This window comes from Microcebus murinus, chromosome 18 (genome assembly GCF_040939455.1).
Source record: "Microcebus murinus isolate Inina chromosome 18, M.murinus_Inina_mat1.0, whole genome shotgun sequence".
Lineage (NCBI taxonomy): Eukaryota > Metazoa > Chordata > Mammalia > Primates > Cheirogaleidae > Microcebus > Microcebus murinus.
This window is the reverse complement of record NC_134121.1, coordinates 41,501,913-41,518,573: the sequence shown is the minus strand read 5'-3', so window position 1 is coordinate 41,518,573 and position 16,661 is coordinate 41,501,913. Positions and strand designations below refer to the sequence as shown.

General features: G+C 37.2%; 1 protein-coding gene across 3 annotated transcripts in view; it reads left to right on the top strand.

Annotated features, from left to right (window-relative positions):
• The window catches only part of FBXL20 (F-box and leucine rich repeat protein 20), a 116,581-nt gene that overhangs the window by 82,884 nt on the left and 17,036 nt on the right, over positions 1-16,661 (top strand). For 2 of the 3 annotated variants that reach the window (XM_012765918.3, XM_075994541.1), the window contains exons 7-11: positions 5,910-6,005; positions 8,102-8,228; positions 9,352-9,426; positions 13,794-13,924; positions 16,274-16,334. In XM_012765918.3, coding sequence (XP_012621372.1) covers positions 5,910-6,005; positions 8,102-8,228; positions 9,352-9,426; positions 13,794-13,924; positions 16,274-16,334 — 490 coding nt within the window. The remainder of the gene's footprint in view (positions 1-5,909; positions 6,006-8,101; positions 8,229-9,351; positions 9,427-13,793; positions 13,925-16,273; positions 16,335-16,661) is intronic. The other variant, XM_075994542.1, reaches the window with a different exon arrangement.

The following is a 16,661-nucleotide window of genomic DNA, read 5'->3' as shown; positions in this document are numbered from 1 at the left end:
CCCGGCAACTACAGAACAAACATTCTTTTAAACACACTTGGAATATTGTACCCAGTAGACCATAGGTTGGGCCACTAAATAAGCCTTAAAAATTTTAAGATTGAAATCTTACAAAGTGTGTTCTCTGATCATAACTAGAGAGTTAAACTAGAGATCCCCATCAGTACAAAATCTAGGAAAATCCCAGGTATTTTGAAATTAAACAACACATTTCTAAATATAAATAATCCATATGTTAAAGACAAAAATAACAAGGGACATTTTAGGTTGTTTTTGTTTTTACTTTTAGAGATGGGGTCTCACTGTCATACAAGCTAGAGTGCAGTGGTGCTGTCATAGTTCACTGCAGTCTCAAACTCCTAGGCTCAAATGATCTTCCTGCCTCAGCCTCCCAAGTAGCTAGGACTACAGTTATATGCCACGAAGCCCTGCTGAGGTTTTTTGGCTTTTTTTTTTTTTTTTTTTTTGTGAAGAAGACAGGGTCTTGCTATGTTGCCTAGGCTGATCTCTCCTGGCTTTCAAGCAATCCTCCCTCCTCAGCCTCCCAAATTGCTAGAATTATTGACCTGAGCCACTATACCCAGCCCAAGGAAATTTTTTTAATGTTTTGAACTAAGTGAAAATGAGAAGCTATTACAATTTGTGGGATGCAGCTAAAGCAGTGGTATAGCGGAAAAGAAAGATCTCAAATCAGTAACATAACCTTCAAGATTAAGAAATTAGAAAAAGAGCAAACTAAGCCCAAAGTAAGCAGAAGGATGGAAATAATATTAGAGTGTATCAGTGAAATAGGAAATAAACAGTTAAAAAATAAAAGATAAAAGCTGGTTCTTTAAATAAAGTCAACAAAGTTGACAAACCTCGACTGATTAAGAAAAAACAAAGAAAGAAATGAAGGTTGAAGACTAAACACTTTACCCAAAAGATAGCTTAACAGGATTATACCTGGATACCATGAATAACTTTATGCTAACAAATTAGACAACCTAGATAAAGTGGATAAATTTCTGGGAAATCATAAATTACCCTAACTGACTGACAGTAAAAAATAGGCAATCTGAATAGACCTGTGACAAGTAAATTCAGTGGATAAGTTAAAACTGTTCCCTCTAAAAACCAGGCCCAGAGATGGCTTCACTGGTGAATTCCATCAGATATTTAAAGAAGTAATACCAATCTTCAAACTCATTCAGAAAATAAAGGATAAAACACTTCTGAGTCATTCTATGAGGCCAGTATTAACCTTGATAACAAGACATCACAAGAGAAATATCAATATCAAGAACAAAGATGCAAAAAATAGTTAACAGAATTTCAGTTAACTAAATCAAGAAACATATAAAGATTTTAGATCATAACCAAGTGGGATTTATCTTGGAAATATAAGTTAGGTTAAACATGTGAAAACCAATTAATATAATATGGCATAATAGAATAATTGATAGAATAAAGTTATAAGAATCTGTAAACTTTTTCTGTATAGGGCCAGATAGGTAAATATTTTAGATTTCATAGCCCATACAATCTGTTGCAATTACTCGACTCTGCCAGTGTCAAGTATGGCTACAAAAGCAGCCATAGACAGCAGATAAATAACCAAGGCTATGTTCCAATAAAACTTTATTTCTGGATGCTGAGATTAGAATTTCATATAATTTTCACGTGTCACAAAATAATATCTTTTTTATTTTCTTTCAGCTATTTAAAAATGTAAAAATCATTTAGTTTGTGAGCCACATAAAAACAGGCGGTGGGCAAGATTTGGCTGGTGGGCCATAGTTTGCTGACCTCTGAAATAAGGTACAAAAAAACCACATGGTCATCTTAGTGTTATAGGCTGCCTCCAAAATGACTCAAATAATCCCCACCTCTTGGTATTCACACCCTTATATAATCCTTTCCCCTTCAGAGTTAGCTGTACCTAGTGACTCATTTCTAACAATAGAATTTCAAGAGATTGGATGTCACTTTTGAGATTAGATTACAAAAAGACTTCTGTCCTGCTCTGCTTTCTCTTGGGGCTCTGGCTTTCAGGGAAGCAAGCTGCCCTGTTCGCACTTCTTTGGAGAGGCCAACATGGTAGGGAGCTGATGTCTCTGGCCAGTAGCCAACAGGGACCAAACCTACCAAAAGCCAGGAGTGAGCTTGGAATTGGATCTTCTGTGATCTGCCAACAGCCACCTAAATGATCTTGGAAAGGGACCTAAACTCAGCTTAGCTTTGAGATGATTGCAGTCATGGCCAATACCTTGATTGCAGTCTTGTGAGAAACTCTGAGACACTGGCACCCTGTGAAGCCGCCTTATATTTCTGACCCACACAAACTGTGAGATAATAAATATTTATTGTTTTAAGCTGGTCAGTTTGAGGATAATTTGTTACATAATAACAGATAACTAATATAAGACACAGAAAAATGCATGACAAAATCCAACACCCATTGACAATGAAATCAGATAGAAGGGAATTTCCTCAAACCTGCCTAAAGGCATCTGTGAAAAACCTAGTGCTAACATAATAACTAATGGTGAGAGACTGAATGCTTTCCTCCCTAAGGGGGGAAAACAGGAACATGGAAGGGATGTTCACTCTTTCCGTTTCTATTCAACATTGTTATTGAAGAGTCTAGCCAGTGTGGTGAGATTTTTTTAAAAATCCACTCCCACTGCTTCACTTTACTAGCCTTAAAAAAAAAAAGATAGAAAAGAATGAAATAAAACTGTCTTTACTTGCAGATAATATAATTCTGTATGTAGAAAATTCTAAGGAAAGCACAAAAAAATTACTAGAATTTATAAAGTTTAACAAGCTCACTGGATACAAGATTAGTATACAAAAAACAACAAACAATTCAAAAGTAAAATTAGGGAAGTGGTTTCATTTACAGTACATCAAAAAGAATAAAATATTTACAGATAAATTTAATAAAAGAAGCAAAAGATCTCTACACTGAAAACTACAAAACATTACTGAGAGGAAAAAGATGTAAAATGAAGAAATAGTCCATGTTCATGCTTTAGGATATTTGATATTATCAAGATGGCAGTATAAAACTTAGTATAGGCCGGGCGCGTTGGCTCACGCCTGTAATCCTAGCTCTCTGGGAGGCCGAGGCGGGCAGATTGCTCGAGGTCAGGAGTTCGAAACCAGCCTGAGCAAGACCCCATCTCTACTATAAATAGAAAGAAATTAATTGGCCAACTAACTAATATATAGAGAAAAAATTGGCCGGGCATGGTGGCGCATGCCTGTAGTCCCAGCTACTCGGGAGGCTGAGGCAGGAGGATCGCTTGAGCCCAGGAGTTTGAGGCTGCTGTGAGCTAGGCTGACGCCATGGCACTCACTCTAGCCTGGGCAACAAAGTGAGACTCTGTCTCAAAAAAAAAAAAACCACAACTTAGTATAAAGCTTAGTAATCAAGACAGTACGATCTTGTAAAGGACAGGTGGATATATCAGTGGAACAGAAATGTATCATAGGCCGGGTGCTGTGGCTCACGCCTGTAATCCTAGCACTCTGGGAAGCCGGGGAGGGTGGATTGCTCAAGGTCAGGAGTTTGAAACCAGCCTGAGCAAGAGTGAGACCCCATTTCTACCATAAATAGAAAGAAATTAATTAGCCAACTGATAAATATAGAAAAAATTAGCCAGGCATGGTGGTGTATGCCTGTAGTCCCAGCTACTCGGGAGGCTGAGGCAGAAGGATCGTTTGCGCCCAGGAGTTTGAGGTTGCTGTGAAGCTGATACCACGGAACTCACTCTAGCCTGGGAAACAAAGTGAGACTCTGTCTCAAAAAATAAAAAAAAAGAAATGTATCATAGACCTAAATCTAAGGTCTAACACTATGAAACTCTTAGAAGAAAACGTAAAGAAAAAAACCTTTGTGATCTTGGGCTAATCAAAGAGTTATCTATTAGATAACATCAAGAACACAGCTGTATTTCTCAGGTGAGAAGCAAAAAAAGAAAAGAAAAAACACAGCTATAAAAGTGATAAATTTAATTTAAAATTAAAAATGATAAAATTTAAAACTTTTATGTTTCCAAAGACACCTTTTAAGAAAATTAAACAAGGCACAGACTAGGAGAAAAATACTTGCAAATCATACATCCAATAACAAGATTTCTATTGCTTCTTGGCCTTTTGGCTAAGATCAAGTATAGTAGCAAGAATTCCATCAAGGTGGGATGCAGTGGCTCACGCCTGCAATCCTAGCACTCTGGGAGGCTGGGGCAGGCGGATTGCTCAAGGTCAGGAGTTCGAAACCTGCCTAAGCAAGAGCGAGACCCCATCTCTACTATAAATAGAAAGAAATTAATTGGCCAACTAATATATATAGGAAAAAATTAGCTGGGCATGGTGGCATATGCCTATAGTCCTAGCTACTTGGGAGGCTGAGGCAGCAGGATTGCTTGAGCCCAGGAGTTTGAGGTTGCTGTGAGCTAGGCTGATGCCACGGCACTCACTCTAGCCTGGGCAACAAAGTGAGACTCTTGTCTAGAAAAAAAAAAAGAATTCCATCAAGAAAATAGGCTCGATATGGTGGCTCACTTTGGGAGGCCAATGCAAGAGGATTACACCTTAAGGCAATCAACTTGGCAAAAACATATATGAGATAATTAGGGAAAATTTAACATAGGTTGGGTATCAGATGATAATTAAGGAATGAAAATACTGGCCGAGCAAGGTGGCTCATCATGCCTGTAATCCTAGTAATCTGGGAGGCTGAGGCGGGAGGATCACTTGAGGTCAGGAGTCCGAGACCAACCTAAGCAAGAGAGAGACCCAGTCTCTACTAAATATAGAAAAATTAGTTGGACGTGGTGGTGTGCACCTGTAATCCAAGCTATAGGAGGCTGAGGCAGGAGAATCACTTGGGCCCAGGAGTTTGAGGTTGCTGTGAGCTAGGTTGACGCCACGGCACTCTAGCTTGAGCAATAGAGTGAGAGTCTGTCTCAAAAAAAAGGGAATTAAGATACAAGAAATGTGTACAGAAATGTTTATAGATAAAATAATATGTCTGGAATTTGCTTTAAATACCGAAACCAAAAGGGAGGAATAGATGAAATAAAAATAGGATAGATGAGTGTTGAAGTTTAATGATAGATAGTACATGTGGCTTCTGCGTATTACTTGTGTGTGTTTGAAGATATATATATATACACACATTTTTTTTGTTTTTAGTAGAGATAGGGTCTTGCTATGTTGCCCAGAATGGTCTTAAACTCCTGGGCTCAAGCAACCCTCCTTCTTGGCCTCCCAGGGTCCTGGGATTACAGGGATTATCCAGTGCACCTGGCCCCATATATTTGTAGTTTTCCATAATAAGTTAAAAAAAAATTAAGTTGAGAACTTCACCACTGTGGGAAAAGCCTTTAAGAAATCATTAAGGATAGTGGGTAGCAGTATTACATAAGTTACTTGTTTCAGCCCAATACTTTGTATACCTTCCAAAAATCTAGTTCTTTCATTACTGCCATGCAAAAGTTGTCTTGAGTAGAGATTTAAGAGCACAGGCAGACCTTTCAGTCTTCCTGTTTGACCACATGCTAGTAGGTACTGATTAGCTTTCTGGTGTTCCTGGATTTCCAAAATGCATATAGATCTCGTAGAGCCCACATAAGTAGTGTAGTAGTGTGCTGTTAATAGCCGTTAACATTTCTAAATGTGAATCAATACCGTCTTCCCCGCATGCAAATTCTCATACACAGCACAGCCTTCTCCTTTGTGAATGGTGTCTGCCTCTTCCTCATTGTGAAAGGTCCCAGGATTTATAACTGCTTTTGTTAGGGGTACAAAAATTTTACAGTTCTTAAATACACACACTTTTAATGATTAGAGTGTATGATATACCAAGGATGTGTTCTTATTTTGTTTATTCATTATTTTCTCCTTTTTCCATTTTTCAGTACATGTACTAGCCTTAGCAAGTTCTGTTCCAAACTCAGGCACCTTGACTTGGCTTCCTGTACATCAATAACAAACATGTCTCTAAAAGCTCTGAGGTAAATTTCTTACAATAAGCATGTCCAGTAATCAGAAAAAATATGTACTTTTTTGAAATAACTGAAATAAAGTTGGAATTGAAGGCACCTGTGTTTTATGGAGATATACTATAGTTTAGAATAGGTGTTTTGTTTTACTGCTTACCTAAATTACAATTATAGGACATTTTAAAGTGAAATGACTAGAGGTAACTAGGATTTCTAAACAGAGTAGCATAGTTTATATGTGAATGATTAGATTTTTATGAAGGCTTGTTTTCAAAAAAAAGAAAAAATAGCACTTGTTATTATAGCTTAGTGATTAAAATAGGGTTCTGGAGCCAGGTTATTAACAAGGTTTAGTAAGCAAACATAACCCTGCTGAGCTTTTTTAAAACAAGATAATTTAAGGCTAAACCATATAAAGTTGTGTCAATATTTGACAGTTTTTGTGTTATAAAAATGACAGCTTAATGTGGTTCAACCTGATATATGTAAAGTACTTTAAAAAGGTTCCTAGCATATAGTAAGCAATTAATATATCTTATTCTAATGTTCATTATTTTTAAAGCATATTACAGGTGATGTATCTTAAAAGGACAATGAAATACTCATTTTCTTTGGAAACTTCTCTTTTAATCAGCTTTTATAAATGATTATGGTCTGACATATTGGCTACATTTATGCATAGTAAAAATTAAGCTATTAAAAGCATAATATAGATTTAGTTAAGTAGAGTATAAGTAATCTAAAAATATGGTTCCTTTTAGACCTTCCTTGTGAATATTGAATACATATACTTTAGACTGTTTCCCATATAGGATAATAAATTTGATAATGCAACATCTATCATTTTTTAAATATTTTCACATAAATTATCTCATTTATTTGAAGGCCTTGTGAGGTACTTAGGACAGGCATTTTACAGATTAGAAAATCTAAAAAGTTGTCAAGTGCCAGGTATTATTGCTGCCTTTAAGTTGCTCATAGTCAAGCGGGAGGAAAAAAACTACTAAACATATATCATATTATGTGATAAGTACTATGAAAGAAGTGAGTGCATCTGTTTTGGGAGAACATAGAAAGGATTATAGCTAATCTTGGACTAAGAGAAGTTCAGACAGGCTTCCTGAAATGACTTGTCTAAAGTCAGACTGTTAATGTTGAAGAATGAACTTGAACCTAGATCTCCTGACTTTATATTCTGGGTCTTTTCTGTAGGCAAGAATATGTAAAACAATTTATTCACTATTTTCTGAAGAGTGTCATAGAAAGCTTGGGGTTCCTCCATAGTCTAAATGTGAAACTAAACTGGTAAGAGCAGAAGGGATCAAAGATGAAGCTGGTATTTTGAAGGCCGAGATTGAATACAAGATACTGTAGATTCAGCCTACAGAAACAGTATTCTAGAAATGTTTCAGATGAGGAAATATCCAGATCCTTTGTAAATTCTTAAAAGTCTAAAAGTCCTCATTATTACTTTGATACTACAGATTGAATGTCTCTAATCTGAAAATCTGAATTACTCAAATTCCAAACTTTTTGAGCACCAACATGACACTCAAAGGAAATGCTCACTGGGGCATTTCAGATTTGGGATGCTCAACTGTGTAAGTATAATGCAAATATTCCAAAATCTGAAATCCAAAACACTTCTGATCCCAAGCATTTCAGATAAGGGTTACTTAGTTTATAATACTATGAGATGGAGAATCTGGATTTGAATATGAACTCTTATTAATGCATGTCCTGTCAGGAGACCTTTGAGATATATGATCAGTACAAAAAATATAAAAATATTTTGAAAAGTATAAACCTCCATAAAAAGTCTCATATATCTGAAAGACAGTATTGTGCTTTGTGCTTATTGATTAAGCTGGATTTGAGATGACCCTGTTAATGATATAGTCCCACATGAGCACCACAGACATTGATAAATCTGGTTTTTTGTGTGTGTGCTATGAGAGTGCCTATATTCACATTAAGTAAATATGTATATTCTTGTGGGGAGAATGGTACTATATCCATTCCTTTATTAAATAGCCAATAAAATGAGACTTTGGTGCCTTTGGAATTGGATTTAGTGATATGTTTGTCTCATTTTGTTTTATCCTAAGTGAGGGATGTCCACTGTTGGAGCAGTTGAACATTTCCTGGTGTGACCAAGTAACCAAGGATGGCATTCAAGCACTAGTGAGGGGCTGTGGGGGTCTCAAGGCCTTATTCTTAAAAGGCTGCACGCAGGTAATACTCCATGTAGTGCTTGTGAAATTCCAAGGAACCATGAGCTCTTTGTAGGCAGCCTCAAAGTGTTTTTCTTGGGGGAAATGTTAGTTGTGTATATTATTGACCAAAAATACACACTTACCAAAAATTAAAGTGTCTTCCTTAGAATAAAAGAATGAGAAGAATTAACATCTGGCCAACAATAAATTTGGGGGGGGGGGCAAGGTGGGGAATAACATACTGAGGACAAACCATAAGCAAACTTGTCATGTTGTTATTTCTGATACTTTGTACTGGATAAGCAAAGAAGGTAGTCTTGGCAATTTCCACTTGTTTTCTTAAGCACCAGGAGTTTTCCTTAAATGTGGGAAGAGTACAGCAACCTGCATTTTATAGTGTTGATGCTTGTTTCCTGCCAGTCACATTACAAATCCAAGATATTTTGTCATTAAAAACTTTACTATCTCAGTGTTTTCAGTGAAAAAAAGAATTGAACTAGATAGTACCTAGAAAGAAAAGATCAAGGGTGGATTTAAATGTAATTGACAAAGTAGGGCTAGGCTCTACCTTATTTTATTAATGGTAACTAAAACCATGATATGGATTCCATTAAAAATGCCTTCATTCTTTTACTATGATGGGAGAGGTTCTATTGTTTGAAGCAGAGCTTGGAATATATGACTGCCTTAAAACAACAGCTTGAGCTTCTGGTTATTTATGGGATCCTGAAAAATATTGATTGGAATGCATCATTATCATCAATTACTTACCATCTGCTCTCAGCACTGTAAGCATGACGATAGAAGTGTGAAAATTATTTTAGCTTCATAGTCCCTCAACAAAATGCTGTGTGGTATATTTATAAGAAGTAAAATCCATAAAAACTAGGCAATGTTTATTTCATCTTTTCCTTGATTTGATGATAATATGAATTTGAATGTGGCCAGAACTGATTCTAAAAATACTAATGACCATGTTAATAATATGAATTACACTGTTACATGGTCATTGTTTGGTGTTAATTGTCCCTTTGAAACTGGTTTGTTATATTTAGAATGTATTGATGAATGTACACATTCTTAAATCTTTCTCCTTTGAAACAATATCAGTAATCACTTTTTCTCTTTTTTAATCTTTCCAGCTAGAAGATGAAGCTCTCAAGTATATAGGTGCACACTGTCCTGAACTAGTGACTTTGAACCTGCAGACTTGCTTGGTAAGCATCCCCTTCCACAGCTCTTCTGTTTTAGTAATTCATTTCAGTAATATAATAATAGGAGTTTTAGTCATCAAGACCAGTGGTTTTTCCACTACAACCCTAGGTACACAATAGACACACAGATGACTACATGTTTGACAACAGTCACTCCTAGTGGCTTTGACATAGATAAAATAGAGGGCAGCTCATGCAGAATTCCAGATGAGCCAACTGTAACTGTAATTCCATCCCTTTCTTATCACCTTAAGAAAACTGTCTACTTTTTCAAAGTAAATTATTCCCAGACTTAAGTATTTAAAATTGTAGTCACTTTATAACCGATTGAGGTGTGTCAGTGGCCCACAACTATGGGGAAACAAAAGATAACAAGCAATACGTACTCTTTTTTTTTTATTTCGGCATATTATGGGGGTACAGATTTTAAGGTTTCAAGAAATGCCCATTTCCCCCCTCCCCCCCCTTTTTTTTTTAGAGTAGTCAAGTGCAGTAGTGAGAAGCGGGGAAAGTAGTAGAACAAGGAGTTCAGTCTGTGACTGTGAACAATCAAGTGAGATAATTCACTACCTTCGGACCAGCTGTACTCTTGGAATTATTAAGTAGTGTCTGTCTGTATTTAGCATTTTGGCTTGTTCAGACTGTCACCCTTTTTGTTTCTACCCCGTAAACCCTTGGATTTTACTCAGATAATTTGCTGAAATTCTTCAGGGGCCTAGAACATTAAGAATACACCTTCAGCTTTTCTCTTTTTCCTTGAAAACTACATATATATTTTGCCGTGGAGTGAAAGCTCCTCATAGCAAAGAAGAAAGTAGATGAGGATTTTTCTTGTTTATTTTAAGCCTTCTGCTTGTTTTGCCCTTATATTCCTGTTTGATCACTTGGAATTTGAGCGCATAGTGGTTGTTTAGGTTAAAGATAGTATGTAAAAGGCCACATTTTACAAAATTTAAGCAACCTGCCTTTGAGGGAAGATGCTGATAATGATGTACTATAGGAAACTCTTTGAGATTGAGTTATTAATAAAAGGAGTGACATTCTTTTATTTAAAAAATTTGTTTTCAACATCACTCAGTAACAAACCAGTGTACTTCCTTTTAATTCCGACCATCCCTTCCTAATAATTCTGATTGCTGGAGTTGCTGACTACCAGAATTTGCCTTATTTCATTTTAATTCTGAAATAGTTACCCTGAGAGAGCAAGCACGAGTCTTATAGACATGAAACCATCATCTTAACAGTGCTAGAAAAAGCCGTTCTTGCACAGCCTCAAATGTTTGTATGTGTATACACACATATACACATAAATACATACATACCATTTGTGGATTTAGTTTGGTTTTCCTTCCTCCTTCTAGCAGGTGGAAATCACAGTTGGTAAACAGAACTAGTTCTATATGTCTGCTTTATTTTCCTTCACCTAAATCTTACTATAGTGGTCAATAGTGTGATAAAATGATTTTCAACATTCATGAGATTTTATGTTCTACCCAAAATTGTTGAAATGACTAAAGTATATTCTTGGTTTATTCCTTTTCTTAACTGATTTGAAAACAAACATTTAGTAAATTTTATTATTATTAAAACTTAAAGTACTGGGCCGGGCGCAGTGGCTCACGCCTGTAATCCTAGCATTCAGGGAGGCCAAGGTGGGCGAATTGCTCGAGGTCAGGAGTTTGAAACCAGCCTGAGCAAGAGCGAGACCCCGTCTCTACTATAAATAGAAAGAAATTAATTAGCCAACTAATATATATAGAAAAAATTAGCCAGACATGGTGGCGCATGCCTGTAGTCCCAGCTACTTGGGAGGCTGAGGCAGCAGGGTTGCTTGAGCCCAGGAGTTTTAGGTTGCTGTGAGCTAGGCTGACGCCACGGCACTCACTCTAGCCTGGGCAACAAAGCGAGACTCTGTCTCAAAATAAATAAAAGTATTGGCAGTATGACTTTCCTCATCTTTCTTCCTCATTTCTCTCTCATACACTTTAAAACATAAAAAGGAAAGGGCAGCACAGTCCTATAATACTTCTCTAATATTGTGTGGCACGTAGTCCTTTGGCCTGCTTAATTTGCATGTTTATTGATTCTTGCTTCATCCTTTACTTCTTAACTATCCTAGTCTAGTAATAACAATACATCACATTTGTGTGGCACTTTTTCAGATTCTTGAGCCCAGGGATTTGAGGCTCTAGTGAACTATGATCTTACCTGTGAATAGCTGCTGTACTCCAGCCTGGATGACAAGAGCAAGACCCCATCTCTTAAAAAAAAAAAAAAAAAAGATATTGAGAATGTGCTGATTTAAATAGTCGATATTAAAAGTTTGAGTTGTTTTTTTTCCCCCAGTTGTCTTTGCCACTTAAGGATGCTACTTGATTAAAAGAGATGACGGGAGAGCTTAATTTTTAAGCCTATATAAAATTAGCAAATCTGGCAGGACAAATGAAAGTCCTAATAGGATGCACCATGTTAAGATGTTTATATGTAACTCTTTTTAAAAAAAAAAGATGGCCGGGCGCGGTGGCTCACGCCTGTAATCCTAGCACTTTGGGAGGCCGAGGCGGGCGGATTGCTCAAGGTCAGGAGTTCAAAACCAGCCTGAGCGAGACCCCGTCTCTACCATAAAAATAGAAAGAAATTAATTGGCCAACTAATATATATATATATAAAAATCAGCCGGGCATGGTGGCGAATGCCTGTAGTCCCAGCTACTCGGGAGGCTGAGGCAGGAGGATCCCTTGAGCCCAGGAGTTTGAGGTTGCTGTGAGCCAGGCTGACGCCACGGCACTCACTCTAGCCTAGGCAACAAAGCGAGACTCTGTCTCAAAAAAAAAAAAAAAAAAAAAAAAGATGAGATCTCCCTATGTTGCCCAGGTTGGTCTGCCTCCAACTGCTAGGCTCAAGTGAACCTCTCACCTCAGCTTCCTTAGTAGCTGGGTCCACAGGCATGTGTCATGGTGCCTAGCTTGTAACGGTTTTCTTTCAATGTAACATCTTGGAATGTGTGTTCTTTTTCATTTTAAAATAATTTAAAATAAGGTAATTTAAGGGTTTCGTTTTGTTTTGAGACAAGATCTCTGGTGCCTATGCTAGAGTGCAGGAGTGTCATCGTAGTTCACTGCAACCTCAAACTCTTGGGCTCAGGTGATCCTAAATAATTTTTTAAATAGTACAAAATTATATCTGAGTTAGACACAACTGTTTATCTCCATAAATTAGGATGTTCTTTATGTTTTAAAATTAAAATATACAAATAAATAAATGCTGTAACTGATAGGATTGCAACTGTCATCCACAGTTTGTTTCATTTTTTTCTACTAGTTGGTATCAATTTGAACTTGTAAATGGGTTTATACTACTAAAATACTGTTGTCCTTATGTTTTCTAGGTTTTAAAATTGTTTAATTGAACCTATACCATGATGTGCCCCATGCTGCTGCCAGTCCCATTAGAATCCCATTATAGCTTTTAACATAATCCTATAATAGCTGCTTCCCTTTACACCAAAAAGCAAGCATAGATTCTCTTGCAAACTAAATCAAAAGGAAGCTGGGCACAGTGGCTCACACCTAAATCCTAGCACCCTGGGAGGCAAAGGTGGGAGGATCACTTTTGAGGTCAGGAGTTCAAGACCAGCCTGAGCAAGAGTGAGACCCTGTCTCTATTAAAAATAGAAAAAATTAGCCAAGTGTGGTGGCACATCCCTGTAGTCTCAGCTACTCGGGAGGTTAAATCAGGAGGATCATTTGAGCCCAAGAGTCTGAGGTTGCTGTGAGCTAGGTTGACACCATGGCACTCTAGCCCAAGTGACAGAGTGAGACAACATCTCAAAAACAAACAAACTGGCCGGGCGCGGTGGCTCAAGCCTGTAATCCTAGCACTGTGGGAGGCCGAGGCAGGCGGATTGCTCGAGGTCAGGAGTTTGAAACCAGCCTGAGCAAGAGCAAGACCTCGTCTTTACTATAAATAGAAAGAAATTAATTGGCCAACTAATATATATATATAAAATTAGCCGGGCGTGGTGGCGCATGCCTGTAGTCCCAGCTACTCGGGAGGCTGAGGCAGCAGGATTGCTTGAGCCCAGGAGTTTGAGGTTGCTGTGAGCTAGGCTGACGCCACGGCACTCACTCTAGCCTGGGCAACAAAGCGAGACTCTGTCTCAAAAAAAAAAAAAAACAAACAAACAAACTAAAAAACAAAGTGGAAGGAAGAAACAAAGTGTGTTTGTTTTCATTGAGGTCTGCTATCTGATTAAACCTATCTGGGGTTCTTTTTAGTACTTATTTTCACAGAGGTATCATTTTTTGCTTCTGTTTCTTCTACTAAAATACTAATGTTTACTTTTTTTTTTTTTTTGCTCGTTTTTTTAGCAAATTACAGATGAAGGTCTCATTACTATATGCAGAGGGTGCCATAAGTTACAGTCCCTCTGTGCCTCTGGCTGCTCCAACATCACAGATGCCATCCTGAATGCTCTAGGTCAGAACTGCCCACGGCTTAGGTAAACATTTCTTATTTTGCCCAAAAAAACCAGAGAAAAGGAACAAAAGCCTCCTTCACCCATATTTATTCCTTGGAACTTTAAAATTTTATGGTAGACACTACAGAGCCACTACCCTTTTAGATGCCCACCTACTTGCTTTGTACCTCATTTTATTACATGTAATTGGCATAAACCAAGGGGTAGCAATCCTCCAAGTCTATTACTTGCTAACCATACTAGAAAAAATATCAACATTTTATTTTATTACTTGAGAAGGAAAGAAAAGTAGTTTCTCTTAATTATGCTTTTATATAATAAAATTCGTCTTTCAAAAAGCTTTTAAAGGTCCACACTGAGGTGATTTATATTTTAATAACGATGTCAGGTACATAAAAGGGAGTACTATATTCCAAAAGAAAAAAATTCTTTTAGGAGGACCTCTTTTGTATTGTTGGTCTTTCAGAACAGCCTTATTTCTCTATGGCTCCTCCTCAGCTTCAATATGGGATTGTCTGAATATTTACTAAGAGTGCTGTGTTAGTGTGCACATGGTGTCAAACCTTTGTTGATTCTGTAGGAGCACACAAAGTGCTATTTTGTAATGAGCAGGGATGATCCCTATATACCTTTTTTGTTTTTTAAAACAAAACTTACGTAACATTTGTAAGTTAGACATTGTTTTATTAGGTGCCTTGCAGATATTAATTTATTTAATCTCTATAACACCATATAAGCACGTTATTATCTCCATGTTAGAGATGAGAAGACTGAAGCACCAAGAGGTTAAGTAACCCTTTCAAGGTATCACAGCTACTAGTGTAGGAGCAAGGAGTCAAACCCAGGCAGTTTGACTCCAGACCCATAAAACCATTTTTCTTACGTATAATAATCATTGTAAAGCAGTAAAACTTTTTGGTTTGATTATCACCTGGCCTAAATCATAATTGTTAAGCCGGGCATGGTGGCTCACGCCTGTAATTGTAGCACTCTGGGAGGCTGAGGCAGGTGGATTGCTCAAGGTCAGGAGTTCGAAACCACCCTGAACAAGATCCTGTCTCTACTAAAATATAGAAAGAAATTAATTGACCAACTAAAAATATATATACAAAAAAAAAATTAGCCGGGCATCGTGGCGCATGCCTATAGTCCCAGCTAATTGGGAGGCTGAGGCAGAAGGATCACTTGAGCCCAGGAGTTTGAGGTTGCTGTGAGCTAGGCTGACGCCATGGCACTCACTCTAGTCTGGGCAACAAAGTGAGACTCTGTCTCAAAAAAAAAAAAAAAAAAAAAAAAAACAATCATAATTGTTAAAAGATCCTTTTCCTACAATATCAAAGTTCCTTAATAGATGGTAGACTTGTTGGTCAAAATTAGTGACATCAGAAGCTAAGAATAGAGTACTTCTCAGGAGCTCAGGAGGTAACCAAACCTCTCTCTCAAAATATTATACATTACTCCTTTATATTTTAGGAAGAGAGGTCTTCAGCTCTGTCTTTCTAAATGGTTCATTATATTGTTAGAATAGAAAGGCTTTTAAAAGTTGTGTTGCAGTCATATCATGCTCTCTCATTAGATAGAGCATTCATTTCTAATTGATTTTCAGTTGATAATGATTTCTTTAGCTTTAATTTTTTTCAACTTCTGTAGTAATTTGTAAGCAAACATGTTAAATGTTCTTTGGTACCATTGTACAGAGGTCATCAGACTTTTCACAGAAAAGAGCTACTTTTGGTTCCCCAGCCCTGTGATGGGTATTTAGGTTGGTGTTTAGCAGTTGCTGAATAATAGGAGAATGGCTGCCAGCTCGGCTTCCCTCTCCACTGGGCCTCTCTGGGAGCGTGTGGGAGGAGGCAGGAAGCTTTCATAAATCTGGAATTTCATATTTGGGACAAACCTGTAATTAAGCTGTCCCTTCACATTTTTAAAAAGCTATTTAAATCTGAGTGAACCTACATCTAAAACAGGGAAAGAAAATAATTTATTTCGGCAACAGATTAACTGAAATAGAGTATTTATCTCCATTTCCTTTGTTTTCTAGGAGCAGGCTGCCCTCTGGGGGTAAGCGGTATGCCATCAAGAAGGCTTTTAATGCATTTCATGCATTTTGGCATTAACTACAAGCTTCAGTTATATTCTTCTGTGTTCTTTGATTGTATCATCCTGAAATGTGGTATTTACAGCACCACTTTATGATGACTTGATAAAAATGAATGGCGAGATCTATATACAGACTTGCTTAGCTGTTAATGTCATTCTATATTATAAAGTCCTTAGGGAATAGGAGATTATTTTCTTAAATTTTTGATGTTTTATTAAACCCAGTTTTCAGAGACCAAGAATGTGACTTTCACTTTGTTTTTTTAACAGAATATTAGAAGTGGCAAGATGTTCTCAGTTAACGGATGTGGGCTTTACCACTCTTGCCAGGGTAAGTATTTCCATTAAATTCCATATGTTTTGTTAGGGATTTTTAATTCTTTTTTATATATGTATTTCTTTTATTTTATTTTAATAGATTTAAGGAGTACAAATGGCTTTTTGTTACATGGTTGAATTGTATAGTGGTGAAGTCTGGGCTTTTATTTTTTTTTTTTTATTTATTTTTTTTTTTGAGACAGAGTCTCGCTTTGTTGCACAGGCTAGAGTGAGTGCCGTGGTGTCAGCCTAGCTCACAGCAACCTCAAATTCCTGGGCTGCAGTGATCCTTCTGCCTCAGCCTCCCGAGTAGCTGGGACTACAGGCATGCGCCACTATG